The following is a 19,979-nucleotide window of genomic DNA, read 5'->3' as shown; positions in this document are numbered from 1 at the left end:
ATTGTTGTAAAGGACAATAAGGGAGGGACAGTGGCAGAGTGAGACATTATCTTAGATGATGATGATGTCTGTCTTAAAGACAGGAGCTGACATGAGAAAGAAGGATCACTTCCTGAGTGCTGCATCTTTCCCTCCACGCTGACAGGCTGGAGTTTTTACAGGCTGCATAAACACACCAGAGAGGAAGAACTGTAATGTAAAGTTCAAAAAAGGACAGAGTCTGTGACAGCTGCCTGTGCCTGCTACCTCCTGCTACTGAGACACAGACACTTCTTTACTGGATTCCATCCACGGATTCATGGAGCTTCCACTGCTGCCACTTGGAAAACATTCAATTTAAAGCTTTGCATTATGATTTTTAACATTCTCCACCCAACCAGACTGCAGGCATTTTCAGAAGTGTTCAATAAAAACCTTCATTTCTCTTCCTTCACAAAAATGACAAAAAAGTCCATATGGGAGGTGGAATTCTGGAAGGGAGGCTTTACAATTCGGCAGTAAGAGCTACTATCATTTATGATTAAGGTCTAAAAAGCAGAAAAAGGCTTATATTCAAAAACTAAAATGATAATACTATGAAAACCACTATTAAATAATTTAATCTATACAGTTTTAGGAATACTGTAGGTGTTTTTAATAATCTTGGTTTTATTCTAAAAGCCACAGGAAACAGCTGAAACGGTGCGTTTTTATCATTGTAGAAGTTTTCTCCACTAACAACACCAATCTGTCATTACTCAGTACAACAGCCACCTCAGGAGGAGCTGACTGGTGAAATAAAATCCGCCTCCTGGATTAATCATTAGGATTGTTCCTCTACTAGAAATGAGAGTTCAATTTGACTCCACATAAACCTGTCAGCTTCAGGTCTTATGATTTTATATTTTCTGAGATCATAAAATGACAGATTAGAAAAATTTGATCAGGAATTTTCAGGTGTTTTAACACACTTTGATTTGTAAGCTGTTAACAGTCAGCAGCTGTATAGATCCCTCATAGCGGAGGGATACTAAAAAAGTATCCCTTTAACAGACCTGACATGTTTTTGCGGTTGCATTTACAATCAATACACAGCCAAATAGGGCAGGAGATTAAAACGCGATGTGATTTTCCAATCTGTGTGTGTGTGTGTAATAGCGGCGTGATTTTCAAGGGGACAACAATCGGGATGGCGCCACTGGAGGGAATGTGCAGCCTGGAAAACTCGGGAGGCATCACTGTGGTATGTGGCAAGACATTTTCCTTCTTGTTGCATTTTTACTGTCTCAGCTGGAGTTCTGTTGACTGCTGCCGCTGTTGGTCTAGCTCAGAGCTCCACGTTATCCACATTTTGCTTCAGGTTTTTCTTCACAGTAAAGATCCAATTAAGTGATTACAGTAAAGACTCAAGTTCCAGGTCCAACAGTAAAAAGGTCAAAACGGATCTAGAGCCTGTTGTATTTATGGTGAGCAAATTCTACTCCATGATGTGAAAAATTCAGAATTCATTCTGTGGTTCTGATGAGCAAAGTGTAGGCAGCTGGGCCCAGTTTTCTGCTGCTAGTACTGGTTCTATTCTGGTGCTATACTGGTACTGGACTGGTGCTGGTGGTGATGGGACTGAGGACATCACATCTGCCTCCACACAGCCTGTGAATACAATGCAGCTTACCAGCAGGACTTGATGCCCAATAAAATTTTTTTCTAAAATCTACTGCTAATTAAATGTGACTACTGTATGAATAGTGTATGACCTCAAAGCGACCTTCGTGCACAGAAGAAGACGGTAGACATCACACAGCGCTCTGTTTACAGCAGTAGTAATGGATGGAGTGGTTTCTAGATGGATTTTAAAGTTCTTCTGCAATGACGTGACTGTATGGTCGCAAGATCATAAGACGATGGAAGCTGATAAAACAAAAGCACAGCTACAAGCGGTGGCTTTTTGTGGTGCATTGACTGCAACTTATGTAGAGAAGTTAGTTTGAATGATAATAGAATGGAATTATAATTTCAGCCATTGGTTTCTTCTGGTGCAGGATTATGATGCTTGTTTCATTCAGTACTGTACATGTAGCCTGAATGTAGCGTAAAGTACTTTGGAATTTACTGTATTTTATCTTTATTGGTCCAATTTTCCACATTCCTTTTTGCTTGTTCTGGTCACTCTATTCTTGTTTTTATTCTGTCTTTGATTAAGTTCATAGCTTCCCACCACAGCCAGATAGGTTTGTGGAGTAGATATGGGTATAAAAATGTTGGTCAAAAGTATGACTCAGATGTCAAAAACAAAGTACATCTTATTTTAATTCTAAGGCTTTCATAAATCAGAACATGATAAAAGAGATGTGGTTGTTAGCAAGTCCTGAGAATTTTAAATCTAACTTCAGGTAAAAACACAGTTTCTACATTTTGCTGTAATTTATTAAATAAATGCAAAATGGAGAAGCTGTTTATGAAAAACAGTAAAATCTTTGGGTTTGAGAGGTCACTCACACACTATGCACTGGTTCATGAGAAACTGGAAATCACATGGGGACAAGTTCCACATGTGATTTTTGACACCATAAGCAAATTGGGTAGAATGGTGCACTTTTGCTCAGTAATGAGATAAATTTATTATAAAATCCTTTATGAAATGAAAGGACTGGATGTAACCAACCAGTCACAGAACATCTTTCTCCATCTTCTCTGTTATGTGGGTTTTTCCCAGCCAGGCCTTCTCTTTGCAGCATGTCAGTATCCACTCTGCAGCAGCGCTCAGCTCGTTCAGCTGGATGTGTCTATAAGTTGTCAGAGAGATCGATAGCTTTTCCAAGCATGATTAGTTTCTAATAAGCTGTGATCTGTCCTGTGGGCAGCAGCAGCCTGTGGAATCCAGATCTGCTGTTTCTAACAAGCACATCTTCACACACACTTCACACTCACGCTTTTTATTGTATTTGAAAGAGCCACAAGACTGTTATTTTAAATTTCTTAAAGTATCATGAAGTGATTGAGACAAAAAAATTGATTGGTAAATCCCCCCAAATATCTCCTAAATGTTCCAATGAGTTATATTGGTGGTGTTTTCTCAAGCAAAGGTTTAAAAACATATAATGCACAACATAATCAGTACAACTTTAGTTAGTGTTTGCATTGAGCCAAAGTACCTGCAGTAACACCTTGGCTATACACTGCCTGGCCAAAAAAAAAGTCGCCACCTGGATTTAATTAACTAAGCAAATAGGTACAAGCCTCCTATTGGATAAGTACTGCATAGGCGATTATCTTTCAGCTGGCAACAAGTTATTTAACCCCAGCTGATGCAATGAGTAACTCCTCATTTCTTAAACAACCATGGCAAAAGACACATCCTGTGGTCGTGGAAAAGACGTTAGTCTGTTTAAGAAGGGTCAAATCATTGGCATGCATCAAGCAGAGAAAACATCTAAGGAGATTGCAGAAACTACTAGAATTGGGTTAAGAACTGTCCAACGCATCATTAAAAACTGGAAGGATGGTGGGGAACCATCGTCTTCCAGGAAGAAATGTGGTCGGAAAAAAATCCTGAATGATCGTGATCGGCGATTACTTAAACGTTTGGTCAAATCAAATCGAAGAAAAACAACAGCAGAACTCAGGAGTATGTTTAATTGTGAACGCAAAAGCATTTCCACACACACAATGCGAAGGGAACTCAAGGGGTTGGGATTGAACAGCTGTGTAGCCGTAAGAAAACCTCTAATCAGTAAGGCTAACCAGAAAAAAAGGCTTCAGTTTGCTAGGGAGCATAAAGATTGGACTCTGGAGGAATGGAAGAGGGTCATGTGGTCTGATGAGTCCAGATTTACCCTGTTCCAGAGTGATGGGCGCATCAGGGTAAGAAGAGAGGCAGGTGAAGTGATGCACCCATCATGCCTAGTGCCTACTGTACAAGCCTGTGGGGGCAGTGCTATAATCTGGGGTTGCTGCAGTTGGTCAGGTCTAGGTTCAGCAACATTGTGTGCCCAAAGAATGAGGTCAGCTGACTACCTGTATATACTAAATGACCAGGTTATTCCATCAATGGATTTTGTCTTCCCAAATGGAACGGGCATATTCCAAGATGACAATGCCAGGATTCATCGGGCTCACATTGTGAAAGAGTGGTTCAGGGAGCATGAGACATCTTTTTCACAAATGGATTGGCCACCACAGAGTCCAGACCTTAACCCCATTGAGAATCTTTGGGATGTGCTGGAGATGGCTTTGCGCAGTGGTCAGACTCTCCCATCATCAATACAAGATCTTGGTGAAAGATTAATGCAACACTGGATGGAAATAAATCTTGTGACACTGCAGAAGCTTATTGAAACAATGCCACAGCGAATGCGGGCTGTAATCAAAGCTAAAGGCGGTCCAACAAAATATTAGAGAGTGTGACCATTTTTTGGTGGCGACTTTTTTTTTGGCCAGGCAGTGTAGTTACCTCTGACTGCCTTCCACAGGACCACTCAGACCTGCCTATCGGAGCAGCGGCTACCATGGCCCACGAGATTGGCCACAACGTGGGCATGAGCCACGACCATGACGGCTGCTGCGTGGAGGCCAGCTCGGAACAGGGGGGCTGCGTCATGGCTGCCGCCACTGGGTGAGTGCCAGGCCCTGCATCATAAACATGAACTTGGTCATAACTTCTCTTAAAACAAATCAGGAAGTTATTCATAATTTATCCACTGTTAAATTGGCTACACAAAGTCTGTTATTTAATTAACTTCTACGTATATTTTTATCAGAAGGATTTTGATCTTGCTTAATTAGAACAGAGACACAGTAAATATTCTGGCTAACAATTGTTGTTTATTATTTTCTTGTTTAATCAGTTTTACTACATATAGCTTTTATCTAAACACCATACATAAAAATAGATTTTTATGTTGCTTCATTATCATTAAATGATTTTATTGATTCCAAATTCCAGACATCCGTTCCCTCGAGTCTTCAGCCGCTGCAGCAAACGGGACCTGGACAGCTACTTCCAGAAGGGGGGGGGCATGTGCCTCTATAACATGCCCAACATGAAGGATTTGGTGGGAGGCAAGAAGTGTGGCAATGGTTTTGTGGAGGAAGGAGAAGAGTGTGATTGTGGGGAGCCTGATGTGAGTACCTTGGCTGGAATTATTTAAGGCACAGAACTCTCATACGTTGAATGCGCATGAACCGCCTTTACCTTTGTACGTGTAGCTTTTTCCTCCAAGCATTTAGTGTCCATGTGTGATGACTTCTGATATTGACCTTTTGCAGCTAGGTCACCTCATTATGTTGAGGCACCATGATGGACATTGAAAGTGAGGGACAGGAGTATTGAACTGTAATTGTTTTCCCAGGTTGTTTTCACCAGTATAGCCATGGCTTCTACTTGCTTATGTTGAGTTAACTTGTCTGTGGAAGCAGCACAGCTAGCTAGGGCTCATACACAGATATTTACAAAATTTGTAAATGGTTAGCTTAGAAACCAAACCATACCTTCTCTCCCCTGACGTATTTGATGAAGTCGCTGACTTTGCCTAAATTCATGGGACATGATTTCTACCACTGTGTCATGAACACAGTGATAGAAATCACTACCACTGTGTTGCTCTAGTGAAACCAATTCCGCTTTCATTAGGACAGACTTAAAGTCTAGATGCTAGCCCATTTTTTTTCATATATGCAAGGACACATGATAGTGGGTATTTTCTCCATGGTTACTAATGATTAGACTCGTACCTTCTCCATACTGCAATATTTGATTTCATCTTGCTCATGAAGTACATGAACGTTAGTCTTCTTATTTTGTGAAAAGTGTTGGCTGCTAATCTGAATAAACTGAGGACTGACAGTCCTTGTGACTGACAGCTTCTATCCATCTGCTATCCATGGTTTTAACCTCCCAGACTTTCTTGTAATCTGTAAAGCTGGTCTTGACTGCAGGTCTGTGAAATGGTCTCTTTGTGGTTTTAGGTGTTAAAAAACCTCTAAGCTCTCTGGACAAAGCAGTTCTTATCATAAAAACTGTTTAATCCCATATCTGAAGCCCAAACAATAAAAAATATAACAAGTTTATATTGAGATGACAGGATTTATTGCTGTAATGAGGTGATTCCCGTGGACACAGGCTAACTGAAGTGTTGGAGCAACAGGAGGAACTTCTCCTCCCTAAGCCTCACATGAACCTCTTCAACTCAGAAAATAAACCTTTCACAAATTCCTCTGTAATTAATCATTTGTACATTAAGCATCCCAGCAGTGCAACACAGCTGAAAGTTTCCTGATATCAGAATGAATGTTTGTACTGGGTAAAGCCAGAGGTTAAGTAAACCTGCTATGGTTTGTGCAAAGATGGGCAAATTGAAATGGAGGAAGCAAATTGTTAGCTGCCAGCAGCAGCGGCAGTGCTGATGAGTGTTTGTTATGACTCCCACTCAGAGCAGAGCTGACAGTCAGGATCACAGCGCTGACAAGCCACCTGTTCTTAGCATTGCAAATGAGACGAGCTGCAGAACATGGTTTAATGATCCAACATGCACTGAAGGGAGTTTCACACTTGAAACAAGATTCCTGTTTTTTCAGAAAACTAGTTACAATCTGTTTTGTAAATCAAAGTTCCTCTAACCATAAATATTTAATCATAAAGCTAAAGGTTTTATTTGTACTAAAAGTTAGGCTGATTTCTTTTTTTTTTTCACAAGTCCACCGTTGCTGCTCTCGTCTTTCTCAAACGAATTATAGAAAATAGAGGAGTGATTTTTGTTGGGGATTTTTGCGTTGGCCCATAATCTTTCCTCCTTATTTCCTGCTGGTATAACTGGCTTTTCTTCTTCTTGCTTGAGTCAACTCTGAGCTTTGTTTTGAGCACAACCGTGACTCTCCTTAGGGCACCATGGCAACTGGAGATGGTGTCTTTTGTGTATGCTGTCTGACACGAGAGCGGCAACAAAGGCAGCTCTCTGGATGTTTTGTTTTTGTGCTTTTCCCTCCAACATCTGTTGAAACGGGGACTTGTCAGTCACAGCTGTCAAGTCTGTGGAACTGGCTCTGTCATCTGTTGGTGTTTCTATTTAAATATTTGTAGTTGATATGTTGAATACCTTCCCATCACCTCTCCAACCATAAAGCTTCATGCAGAAGCATTTGAATCCAAGTCTTTCAGGAAAAATAAAAACAACGAACTTTGTGTGATTATAAGCAAGACTATGAACTTTAGCTGGACTCAGACACCAAGATGCATATCAATAATTAGGGGATTGTAGTATTCTAGACAATTAAAAAGCTTGTTACCAATTTTTTTGCTGAAAGGTTATTAAATACAGTGACAAAGACAGTAAATTGGCAACAGTGGGGTGAATATTGTTAACTGCAAACATGCAGACATGACCTAGTTGGCGGGTCTGTCAGTTAAACTTCTCTCATTGCAGATCACAAGGGGACAATTTATTACAAAGAGCATCATTAATTAAAAGGTTTAGTTTGTAATAATAATATGTGCTGGAACAAAAATACAATAGTTTATCATCAAACAACTTTTCAGTAAAGTCAGAGCATCATCCATTAGTAATTGGTACCTCCACAATGAAGTTCACCGCTGTTATCACTTTGCATCAAAGTGGCTTCATGTGAAAGGAAGCAACTGGTCAAAATGTTGCAGCAGAAGTGTTTTCTGGATTCAAAATTTTCAAGATAAGCAGCCAGCGGGAGAACATAAGGTTTCATCAGTACAGAAACAACTCCTGTTTAGAAGTCTTCTATTACAAAGCCACACTGACTGAAATCCTGCCGGAAGTAAAAGCAGAAGATTTCACTGATATTGTGTGGTCAGTTCTCAAATGGCAGTTGGAGAAAAACAAGTCAAGAGATCAGTTCTCAACAAGAAAAATGTCTGAGAATCAAGATTTGATTCATTTGTTAATAACTGGAGTGAATTATTGATGTTCTGAACAAATGGGTCAAACACTATAAATGTTAACTGTAAAAATGTTTAATTATTCTTCAGTAAACCATAGAAATACAAATACTGTTACTGCCAGTATCATAAATCAAAGAATGGGAAATTTCTGTGCTCAAATAAATAAGGTTTGCCATAATAGTTTAACAGCAATAAATGAGTTCATTACAAAGCTCTTTTGAGCCTGACTTCATTTTGATTGGCTGCTTTAAAGATAGTCTTAAGATGTTATATAAAAATCAGAACAAATGAAGAATAAAGTTTTTACCATCCATAAATTTGTTTTAGAAAATAATTTTATGTATTAAAAAACAGACATGATATATACTGCTGCTTTGTATTGCTTACATACAAGGTGTTCAGTTTTGGGGGGTTTAATGTCGGTGTGTGTGATTATTTACAGGAATGCACCAACGACTGCTGCAATGCCAATAATTGTACACTCAGGGAGGGGGCTCAGTGTGCCCACGGAGTGTGCTGCCATGCATGTAAGGTAAGAAACATACAAAAACAAAGTTTGGAGAGAAATCCGCCTGCAGCTGGAGCTCTGTATCATTAGTTTGCTGTCAGTCTTCATGTCAGCGGATTGACACACTGCACCCATAACATGTCTGATCTTCTGTCACAGCATGGCTCATCACCTTCACATCACATGGGCACTTTTCATCTCAGCTCACATCTCCTTTTTAAAATGGAAGTCCTTGCATTTCACTGTAATACATAGATGATTGAAGCCAAATTCCTCTGAGCTCCAACCTGACTGAAGACGCAAAGTATTGAAGATGTCAGTAACAGAATGCAGTTTGCAGAAGAAAAGCCCTGTCTTCTCTCGTTCTTTCTGTGGGAGTGCTGTCTTTTAATAATACTGTCTTTGTAACTCTGCAGGCTATGTGTTGTGTGACAAGTGTTATATCTTTGTACACACAGGTTATATATAAGGGGTTGTTTTTATTACTGTACTGTGTAAATTTCTAGATCAGACAGTCAGATTTCAATAAGGGTAGAACCTGGAAAAGTAGATCATATATAATAAAACATAAGTATGAATTTTTATCCAAAATGGTTCTACGACTTTTCTAGTCTAGTTCCAGTTTTCTAGTCCACTTTTATCAAACTAAATCTGATTTCCATTTATAATCTATATTTCTCTGCCCTTCTTTTCTTAAAGAGAAATTATAAATGACGGAAAATATTTTTAAAAATTGCTTTTTAGCTTAACACTTCTGGGATGTGACCTGAATTCAAACTCCAACTAAATACAAGCTGTAAAACAAGTTAGCCCTTGACTGACTGACATTTTTCTGAGCTACAGTAGCCCAAGGGCTGCAGTGTTTAAAAAAAATCCAGATTTTCCAAAAATTAAATCTTCATAAACTGTAAATTTGATGAATTGATAAAATCAATTTATCGCATAAATAGTCTTTACTGCTAGCATGAAGCCAGCTTTGACTAAAGCACATCTTTTGAGCAAGATTCCTTGACCAAAAACAGAATATAGTGACAAAGTATGAATCAAACATAGTTTTGGTCCATATTTAACTTTTACCTTCAGGTTCATTAGTAACAGTTCTTCTCATTTCACCTGATGTATCACTTCAAACTGTGTCCTTCCCTCCCTCCTCCTTTCTCTGCTTGCTGTCTCTGCCAGTTGAAGCAGGCAGGCACCATGTGCAGAGGGCCAGCAGGGTCATGTGACCTCCCAGAGTACTGTACTGGGGCCTCTCCATACTGTCCTCCCAATGTCTACCTGCTTGACGGCTCCTCCTGCCAGTATGGAAAGGCCTACTGCTACAACGGCATGTGCCTCACCCATGAACAGCAGTGCCTGCAGCTCTGGGGTTACGGTAATGAAAACACTGTTACATCTCTGCACTGACTACACTTCAGCTTCTCAGTATATAAGCCATATGATGTTGTGCATGCCAAGACTTACAGTGTGTAGGCTGAGCATCGTCATCCTGGTGGTAGACAGATGGCCTGCTTGGTTTGTTAGTCAGCACATCAGCTTGTTCAGGCCTATCCCAGAACACCAAACCCCTGAGTTCATGTGACTTACTGATGGAAGGCTTTTCATTTCCAGGAGCTCAACCAGCCCATGATGCCTGCTTTGAAGACGTCAATGCGGCAGGGAATGCATTTGGGAACTGTGGGAAAGATGAACACGGCAACTACAAAAAGTGTCAGAAAAGGTATGTTTGCACTGATGCTAACAATCACTTGAAAGTTTAAGATACTTTATGTTAAATTCGGTTGAACTATTTGAAGCAGAGGTGCTCAAATATCCTCATATCTTCTTCACCTGTATGATTAGGATAGAGTGCAAGATAAGTATGGAACTACAGGGCTGCTCAAGCAGACAAACCTCTTCTAACTGCTGTGTAGTTCTGAGCCCAGCTCTATCTTGGTTGGACAATCAGAGACACAGTGAATCGCTGGTCGTCTATGAGACACCGTTAACTTTAATGTGTTCTACTTGCTGCGTACATCATCTAAGCCAATTTTCCTTTGTATGGAATGTCATAACAGATCTGGGGTGCCTTTAGATACTTTAAAGTTTGGCTAGTTTGCTTCTCTGAGTTGAGAAATGTGGTTCAGGATTATTCTGTAGGTAATTTTTCTTCTCTGTTTTTTTTTGGGGGGGGGGGTTATCTCCAAGGTGCCGGTACTAATTTAAACAGATTCTGATTACATTTAAAGAATAAATATGCACGTCTTACCCTTTTCTCTGTTTAATAACATATTTAAAGCAAATATTACTGTTTTTACTCAAATATTGGTTACAAAGATACCTTTCTTTCTATCTATAAAAACCCATTAATACAGAAAAACCTCCAAGTTATGGGAACAAATTATTTGTAACTCAAATTCTTTAATGAGTAGGGACAAAATAATGACAGGTTTGTCTTTAGCATCATATATTCACAATTAGTAGTTGACATTACAACAGTGTTTTCTGTGTGAATTCCCTGTAGTGTTAGTAAACCCTTACCTGTGAGGTGTCCACAAGGATGTCAATATTTCATAGTCCAGCACTTTAGAGGTTGAACACAAAGTAACTTTTCTACAATATCTAACTCTTTGTGTAAATACCACATTATGAATGAAAAGCTGTTGACTCTGTCCAAGCAAATATATATCATTTCAGCAGAAAACCTGTCAATCGAAAATTGTAAAATTTACCAGGACCTGGTCTTCAACATAAAGCAAATAACACTTTAGCCACTTAAAAGTGTTATTAAAGCAGTGTTATTTCTCACTGTAATATTTTCCCGTTCATACCAAGACACTTGTGCACCCACGGTCAGGGATTCTGAACACTCAGGCCACAGAGAGCTAAATTAGCTGTTTAGCAATGCTAATGAGCTAGTGGATTATAGTGCTTGATGGCTGTCTGCATGAGCCACTGATGCCTGAATCCATTACAGAGTTTCACATAAGAGATGGAGGTGTTACTGACTCACTGAATCAATTGAGGATATGTAAATGCGTCTGGTATTAAGACACCTGCACAGCAGCACTATCTGTCCTTGGCTTCTAATGCTAAGTTTCATTATGTAAAAAGTTTAGCTTTGAAATAGTCTATAACAACTAACTGGGAATGAGCCACTCAATAGACCTGCCCGTCGATCATTCAGAGCACAGATATGACCTTGTCTCTGTCCTCCACTTCTTTGTCATGAACTCCTCACTTTCTTTGTTTTAACATGCAGAAGTGTTTGCACTTCTTTCTCTTTCATGCACACACTGGCACACTAACAAGTGTGTGGTTCAGTGTCTGGCTCAAGGATTCAATGATATGTGCAGAGAGTGTGGCTAACTGCCTAACTGTTGAGCTCCTGATTCGGTGTGAGTGTGTGTGTGCTTCCCTGCTCTAGTAGCTATAAACTGTACTAGCCGGACTCGTTAGAGAGACTTTTTTCTGAACATTTCAGGTTCTGCCTCCCGGCTTACATAAAGGCTGCCTAGAACACTGATTGGTGGAAATTATTGGGAGTGGGCTGTTGAGGTCAAACATTAACAGAGTCTGCTTTGTGGCATAAACATTTTTTACAAGTTTCTATGGTGTACTGAACTAAAACATCTGAAATCCTTTGATTGCTTTATTAATAAACACATGGAATTTATTTGTAGCCATTATTTATAGTGTGGATCTCTCAACTTAAAAACGTACAGTTTTTCTCTGATATGCTGGATGTTATCCAGACACTGACTGATATCTACATGATATATACACAGACACACATATAGACAGACAGATGATTAAAGGGAATTAAGCAAACATATTTAAAAATTTCCATTACAGTAGCTAGAAATTCCTTGATGTTTAGACCAACTGACTGCACCAAGGAATCTGTTTTACCCCCTTTCTGTGCCTCAGTGTCTGAAAACAATTGAAAATTCATATTTTGTGCTTGTTTCTCTACTTAGTGATGCCAAATGTGGCAAGATTCAGTGCCACAGTGCTGCCAAGAAGCCCAAAGGCACCAACGCCGTTTCCATTGACACAACCATCAAGACAGGCGGCATTGAGGTTAAGTGCCGTGGCACCTATGTTTACAGCACTCAGGACGGCCAGGGTGACCTGCCTGATCCCGGTCTTGTCATGACTGGCACCAAGTGTGGAGAGGGCAAGGTTGGTATACTCCTGATCAATTTTAAGATGTGACCAGAATTCACATTTAAGTTTAAAACCGTTATCCAGAAGGACAAAAATGGACTTGATAATAAAAGCTCAATCTGAAACTAATAAAAGAAGATAAGTCCAAGGTGGCATATTGTGATGTGCTTATTTGCCCCATGTAAATGTTCACCTGATTTATGCACAATTTTTTTTTTTTTCTAGGCTGCTGTCTTAAACTCTTGTTTAGTTGACAGTTTGTTTGATTTAAAATACTTTTCAGTTATTTGAAAGTAGGAGACATTTTGTTTTTCGGTTGCAGAAAAAATAAATCTGTCAAAATTACAAAACCCCATGTAAATGATCAAGTCTTTAATTAAAAACAGCAGTATACTGTTACAGGGAGAATAAACGAAGCAGGTCAGGGAGCTCTGATGTTTTAAAAAACTTTCTTCTGCAGGGAAATTTTGGCTCCTGCCATTGATATTTATTTTACTTTAAGGTGCATTAATAACATACCAAAGTCTTGTTGCCGACCAAGTGAACTAGTACTTCTAAAAGCGATTCTGGCTGTATGCATATAAATGTGTATGAGCAAAGTTACACTAATTAACTAATTATTTCACTTTCTGTTCCCTAACAGCTTTTGAATATTTTTATTATGTAGAAGGGTTTGTGCAGCCTAAAGATAATTGTCAACATTCTCTTTGCTTTTGCAGTAAACACACAGGGTTCTTTCTCAGCCCACCTCATACAAAACAAAATGCCATTAGTCCTCTGGGAGATTGATCCGTCTTAGCATTTTGTCTAATTAACATTATTCTGTCAATTTGATTTATTATTCAGCATGCAAACTAGAACACTGGGTTTTAAAGCAAAACCATTTCTAGGCACAAAAACCCATAACTTTGTAAAGTAAAACTGATTTTATATAATAAAAAAAAAACAGTCTGTATAAAATGTGGTGGTAATGCACCCTCTACCATTTCACCAGCAAAGTTATTTTTTTCCCTGTTTGTCTTATTTCCTTTTCCTCTGCATCACAATCCTCCCTTTTAAATTCCATTTCAGCTGGCGCTCCAAGGCCTGACTAGCGCTGCCTGAGTAATGTATAATGAATAGGCAGCAGATAATACTGTCTGCCATCTACCATGATGAATTCTGAGTCGTCTTATTGAGTTGAACTTTTCTCTGCAGTGAATGCACACAAGCTCTGCCTCTAGTCACCCAGTCACATATAGATCAACTCTGCAAAGTTAATTTTATTGTTACCAATAACAGTACTAGTGCATAATGATATGAATATTAGCATTAGCACCAGCATAGATAAAAACAACCAAACCCTTCCCTTTGCAGGTGAGTGTAGATGGTTTCATGGCAGAGTTCCACTAAATGTTTATTTGAACAACAAAATGGACTGAATTTGTGTCAGACTGACCTGGTCTGACTGACTTGCTTTTATATGTCAGAAATATATTTGGTGATTGTTGTTTAGTGCAGCAGATTTTATGGTAAGTCATTAGGAACCTGACACAAAGTTGTCTCACTTCCAAACAGCTGATGTATCCAAATGTAACTTTGTAATAAAACCAAAGATATAGGAATGATGGACAGCATTTTTCCAGTAATTGGAAACAATGTTCTCTATCAGAAGATCTCTATGTGTGTAATGAATTAAAAGCAGAAATACTTTATCACTGTTTAGTTTTTAATGACTCATGAGATTATTGAGAGATGGACCAACTATGTCTTCTAATATTATGAACTCCTACCAAGAAGACTTGCCAGAAGAAAATTGATGCCATGTAGGGAAACATGTGGAAGGAGGTACTTTGGTCAAATGAGATTGAAATGTCCCAAATATAACCGTTCTTTACCACAGTGGGTTCAAGTTTTGTAGGAACACTAAAGTAGACTTGAGCTGTGGACGGTTCATGGGTGCGTCTCGTTTTGCGTTCTACAACCCAAAGCATTTGTCTCTGAGCGTTTACTTTCTGATACCACAGCAGCCCTTCAGTGTTGTGGAGCTCAGGCCTTAGGTCACTACTGTCCTGACAGCAAACGGAAAAGCAGCTAAACATTAGCCAGTTGATCTTAATCTGTTATTCTGAACTAAAAGTAACTGACTTTACCTAAAGTAAATTATACTATCACTTCATAAGACGTAATTTCTAGTCATCTTTTGTGTTGCTTGTTTCTTATGCCTTATGTAGTTAATTGTATATTTTGAAAGAGGTTTTATTACTGATTAGACATTTGATTAACTGAGACCAAACTTTGAATTAAAGTCCAGAAACCTATTTGTAGATTTATCAGGTTGGATCGTTGTTAAAACAATGTGTCCCTTTTGCCATGATGTGAAGAAAAAATGATCAAAACCAATAATTATTGCCTTATTAAACCTCAACACCTTAAAACACAGTTAGTGGAAAATGTCAATAGTGAAGTGTTGAGTTTAATCAGAATGTGGGGGTATCGGTTGGGCTTTCCTGTTAGGAAACGGTTCGTTTCTGTGCTGATTACTGTGATCAGATGTAACTCCAGGGAAATAAGCTGCAAACTGAGGGGAAAATATTGAAACTGCATTACTGCTTAAAAAATGGAAGAAAAAGAAGGACCCTCTGTTTAGTCATTTTGTTTGTCAGAACAGTATATTTTCTACATTAAGAATGCTGGTAGGTAAATGAGGCATGTTGCTGATTTCATCCAACAACACCACTATAAGTTCTAAAAGCATATCTGTAAAACTGCTCTTTTAATTAAAGATGCTGGTACCATTTCCTGATTTCCAGAGGCATACAAGTTGTTCCAGAGCCCAAGGGTGCAAACACAAGGCTGATCAAAGTCTGTATAAGTGTGTGCTGTCATCTTTATCACTGTCTGTGATCTTTCTGCCTGTGTTCTTCCAGGTGTGCAGAGACCGCAAATGCCAAAATGCCTCTTTTACCGAGCTGGAGTCTTGCCTTGCAAACTGTCACGGCAATGGGGTATCCGCACACTCACACCAACATGCACACCCCCACGCACGCACACACATGGTGTCATGCAACATACTTAACTCACTTAGTTTTCAGGCACATCTACCTAATCTTGTTGTCTCTCTGTGTCCTTGGGCAAAGGTAGCGCTCTGCTCTGCTTTCACCAAATCTGTTGTTAAAGTCAAGAAAATAAATGACTGGAACACAACAGCAACTGAAGTGATGAACTATTCATTGAAACAGTACAAGCAAGCTTGAGGCAGATAAGGAGGGAGCATACATAGTTTATGAGTCTGTAACCAAGCTTTGGGAAGGAGAGTTTGGGGCTGAGTCTTTCACTTTCTTGGCCAGAAGATAAGACTGATTTATCAAGGAATTAGCTCATGGGAATTTGACCTCCAACAGTATTTATTGCCTGAGGTGTACCAACGGTAAAGCTTCATTAAGGGATCCTAAAAAATAAAATGCTGATGCAAATATATGTCTGACACAGGGAGAGTCTGGATCAAATACGAATTAATCAAAAAACCTTTTCCCTACATTTTAAAGTGGAACTTATGACAAAACAGAATCTGTTGGACTGACTCTAGTTCTGTGACATAACCCGGCAAATTCTTTGGATTATGCTTCAACAACTTAAATCAGTTTTTCAGTCAGATTGTAGACTTCATTCAGATTATATATATGCACTGAATTATTCTTTCTTAATATTTCCATTTATGTAGTTACAGTTGAAAACAGATTTTTGCATACTGTATGAGAACAGTTGCCTTTTCAATGTATGACAAAATCAGATTCAATTTTTCCTCTTTAGATCAGTTGGAATTACTAACATTATTAATATTAACATTATTAAGATTTGTTAAATGCCAACATAATGAAGAGGAGAGTTTTGAGTGATGTCTTTTCTTACTTTTGTGTGTTTATACAAAGTAATAAAAGTTACTTTGTCAAAAAAAAAAGTCAAAAGTTTACGTACATTTCTTTCCAATTTGGTATCATGAATTTATACAGTATAATCTGTATCAATCCAAAACATTATCTTTGTTGCCCTTTACCCACTTTGTAACTAACTTGGTGGTGTGCTCAGGGTTCTTTCCATTTTTAAAACCCATCTGTGCCTAAATTTTAACTTCCTGGGTGTTTGCACATAAAGATCTTCCCCACCAAACCAGTTCCAGTGCTTACCGTGTTCAAAAAGGGTGTAGCCTCCCCTCAGACACCTGTCTAAATGTTATGTCTGAAGTTGGATTGCATGTTGTTTTTGACGGTTGTACTGAAATATGTGAATTTCCCTCTGGGGTAAATAAAATTAGTTCATTGATTCATTTACCAACCAGCAATATCATGTTGACTTAGCATCAGAGATCTTTCTACTAAAGTTCATGTTTCAACCCCCCAGAAAGGAAAATGTGCAATAAAGGCAAACATTTTTTGTGCAATCATGAACAATTAGGCAAATTATTCTTTTTTTTTTTTTTTTTTTTTTTTTTTTTTTTTTTTTTTGCCCCGCAAGGGGTCTTTTTTTTTGTGGGCTCTAGTGTCCCTTTTTCAAAGTAGGCTGACAGGAAAGGGGGAAGGAGAGGGGGGAAGACATGCGGTAAACGTCGTCGGGTCCGGGAGTCGAACCCGCAACAGCCGCGTCGAGGCTACGTTTGCCTGAATGTGGGTCGCGCTAACCCCTCAGCCACCACGGCACGCCCAGGCAAATTATTCTAAAGACATAAAGTCATAAATACTATATTTGTGCTTGTGCCATTTAAAGGAATGAGTGAGGTTTTAACAATAACAGCAGCAGATTCCTGCTGAAGCTAACTTTGTCTGACCTACTTTGTGTCTGAAACTGTTTTGCAGTTTGCTTTGACCCTAAGCATTTCAAGCTGACTCTCTCCTTCTCTCATTTACAGCACTATATAAGGGGATAATTGGCTTTAACACTAACCAAGTCTGTTGTTTAACTAGGACTTGAAATAATGAGTAAAATAATAAAATCTCAATTCTATTCTCTCCTCTTTTAATCCCTTTCACCAAGTACTTTGTTATTTTATGCCGTTTGTCCTCTTTGTGTCCCCTCCTCTCGGTGTAACAATACATGCATAATGAAAATGACTTTCGGCAAGGAATATTCTAAATATACATGTTTTCCCTCCTCGTAGCGCAGGCTTTTCTCAAGTCTTAGGATCCATTTTTAATTCCATATTATCTGTTGATCCTCAGGCATATGGAGTGTGATTGATATTCATGCAAATTAAAAGTAGTACTAAGCTGCAGGAATACACTCCTCATTTGGACCTTAGAAAGGAATTCATTCAACAAAAACAGAGGTTCAGTCTGGTTGTGATTTTTATGTATCTACTATATTAACAGGCGCTCTGAATATTAAATGAGAGGTTAAGAATTAAAGAATTGAATATGTGTTGACTAATACATTGAGACTCAAGTTTAAACTAAAACTTTTAGATTTTTTTTCTATTTTTTTTTACAATTATTAAGGAGAAAGACTGCTTCCTATTTTTGGAGCAGCCCAGCAAAAATCCTAAGTTGAATCCTGATCTGCCCCTTTTTCACCGACTCGGCTCTACTTGGCTTGCTTTGCGAGTGTTTCCACTGGCTTTTTTTTCGAGGCTGACTCTGCTTCTTAGGTCCCTGCTTTGGATTAGGGCCAGCGGGGGGCCGCCCTTCTGTCGTGGGTGACACAAGCTTCACTCCTGTTCACTGATTGGCCGTGGGCGAGGGCAGATGAAGTAGCAAAGAGAGAAGAAAAACAAAGATGCAACATTTCAAACTCGCTGCAACATGGAAGTGATGGAAGCTACAAGCAAGCGGTGAACATAGAGAATATGTGAAGGAAGCTAAAGATTAGGGTGATGGCAAAGAGACTTTCCACCTCAAAGTCTTAGAGTTCATCACAAAAGATAAATCATCAAAATGTGGGAGGAAACCTGCTGAAAAGTACAAGCAATAAGAGGAAGGGCTTGGTTCCTTTAATGCCAAAAACTATTTTTCAACTGATCATCAAAAAATCTGTAAATAATTGTTGACATGTCACTTTTTGGTCAAACTTTAAAAAATAACTGAGATTTTTTAAATTATCTTTTCAGAGACTGTGTGCTTTCCAATGAGAGACAAACTTCTTGGTCAAATAAACTTCAAATCTAAATCAGTTAGGGATATGAATAACTCTGGACTGAACTCTTACATTTATTTTCATGTCTGATATTAAAGTAGTTCTGGGTGTCAGGCCTTGTTTCTGTAACAAAGTAAAGGGAAAGAGTGAAAAAAAATTTGATGAACAAAAGTCAGACATCCAAGCCAGCTGTAGCCAGTAAAAAAATTACATCAAAAACAAATTACCACCAATTAAATTTGACCGATTTGATAAGACTGATTTAATAAGACTGTTTTTCTTATTTGTTCATTTTCATTTCCATTTAATTAAGAAAAGAATGGAATAACATGTTCTGTTGTATTGTAATAAATCCACAATGACAACAGCAGCTTCATTAGAGAATGCCTTCGGCCACTGAAACCAATCAGCGTGTTAATATTCTGATCAGTTGAGCTCCATTTTTCAAATGCCGAAGCTCATTTCCACACAATGACCCTTTTCCACTTTCTGGCTACAGCTTCACAAAAAGATTGTTCAGATGATTTGTTTGTTCTTTTATTACTAGAGCTTATTGTTTTAGTTTGTTCCTTTTTGCTAGTTCTTGCATTTCTTATTATAGTTTGAACTTGTTTCTTTAGGTTTGTTTGATGTTTATAACAGTTGTAGTTGTTTCTGCTCTGTTCATCTGTCCCTCTCCTCAGCACAGCTGTTATCCATCGCCTCATTCTTCTCTACCTCTGCTCTCCCACAACTGTTCCCACTTCCCTCTGACTAGCTCCTCTGCTTCCCTGTCAATTTCCACTCACTCCTCAATCGTAAAATCTTAGTCATGACAGTTCTGTGATTATGACTATGTTATGCAAAGAACATGTTTCCAAATGTGACATGCATTTTTGCATCTTTATTCTGAGGTATTTTTATTTATAGTAAACAAATTTAGCTAGAAAAATTACCTCCCCAGATATATTATTAGGACACAAACAAGTCAGTAATGGCTTTATGTGAGTTGTATAGATGAAAACACATTAGCATGATTGAATGAAGCTCAAGTACATTGAGCTTCATTCACTAATCCTGAAACTGTTCCAAAGGCAATCTCCTGTATTTAGACAGTATTTTTGCTCCACAAACATAAATATACAAAGTCTAAACAGTGAACAACTTTAACCAAACCTTTCTGATGTCTTCTGTAGGTGTGTAACAGCAATGGGAACTGCCACTGTGACAGAGGCTGGGCTCCTCCCTTCTGCGAGAAGTCTGGCCTGGGCGGCAGCGTGGACAGCGGACCTGTGCAGAATAATAGTGAGTAAATATTGATGTATTCTGTTTCTTATTTTATCCCATTTAAAC

The 19,979-nt window shown here is 38.7% G+C and overlaps 1 protein-coding gene across 1 annotated transcript in view; it reads left to right on the top strand.

The window, feature by feature from the left end:
• The window catches only part of adam19a (ADAM metallopeptidase domain 19a), a 155,880-nt gene that overhangs the window by 123,916 nt on the left and 11,985 nt on the right, over positions 1-19,979 (top strand). Inside the window, exons 10-18 of the mRNA XM_032583200.1 lie at positions 1,138-1,222; positions 4,449-4,591; positions 4,922-5,099; positions 8,328-8,417; positions 9,573-9,768; positions 10,005-10,113; positions 12,353-12,557; positions 15,452-15,529; positions 19,823-19,931. Coding sequence (XP_032439091.1) covers positions 1,138-1,222; positions 4,449-4,591; positions 4,922-5,099; positions 8,328-8,417; positions 9,573-9,768; positions 10,005-10,113; positions 12,353-12,557; positions 15,452-15,529; positions 19,823-19,931 — 1,193 coding nt within the window. The remainder of the gene's footprint in view (positions 1-1,137; positions 1,223-4,448; positions 4,592-4,921; positions 5,100-8,327; positions 8,418-9,572; positions 9,769-10,004; positions 10,114-12,352; positions 12,558-15,451; positions 15,530-19,822; positions 19,932-19,979) is intronic.

This window comes from Xiphophorus hellerii, chromosome 14 (assembly GCF_003331165.1).
Source record: "Xiphophorus hellerii strain 12219 chromosome 14, Xiphophorus_hellerii-4.1, whole genome shotgun sequence".
NCBI lineage: Eukaryota > Metazoa > Chordata > Actinopteri > Cyprinodontiformes > Poeciliidae > Xiphophorus > Xiphophorus hellerii.
Note: the sequence above shows the minus strand (reverse complement) of the source record. Positions and strands in the feature narration are given on the sequence as shown.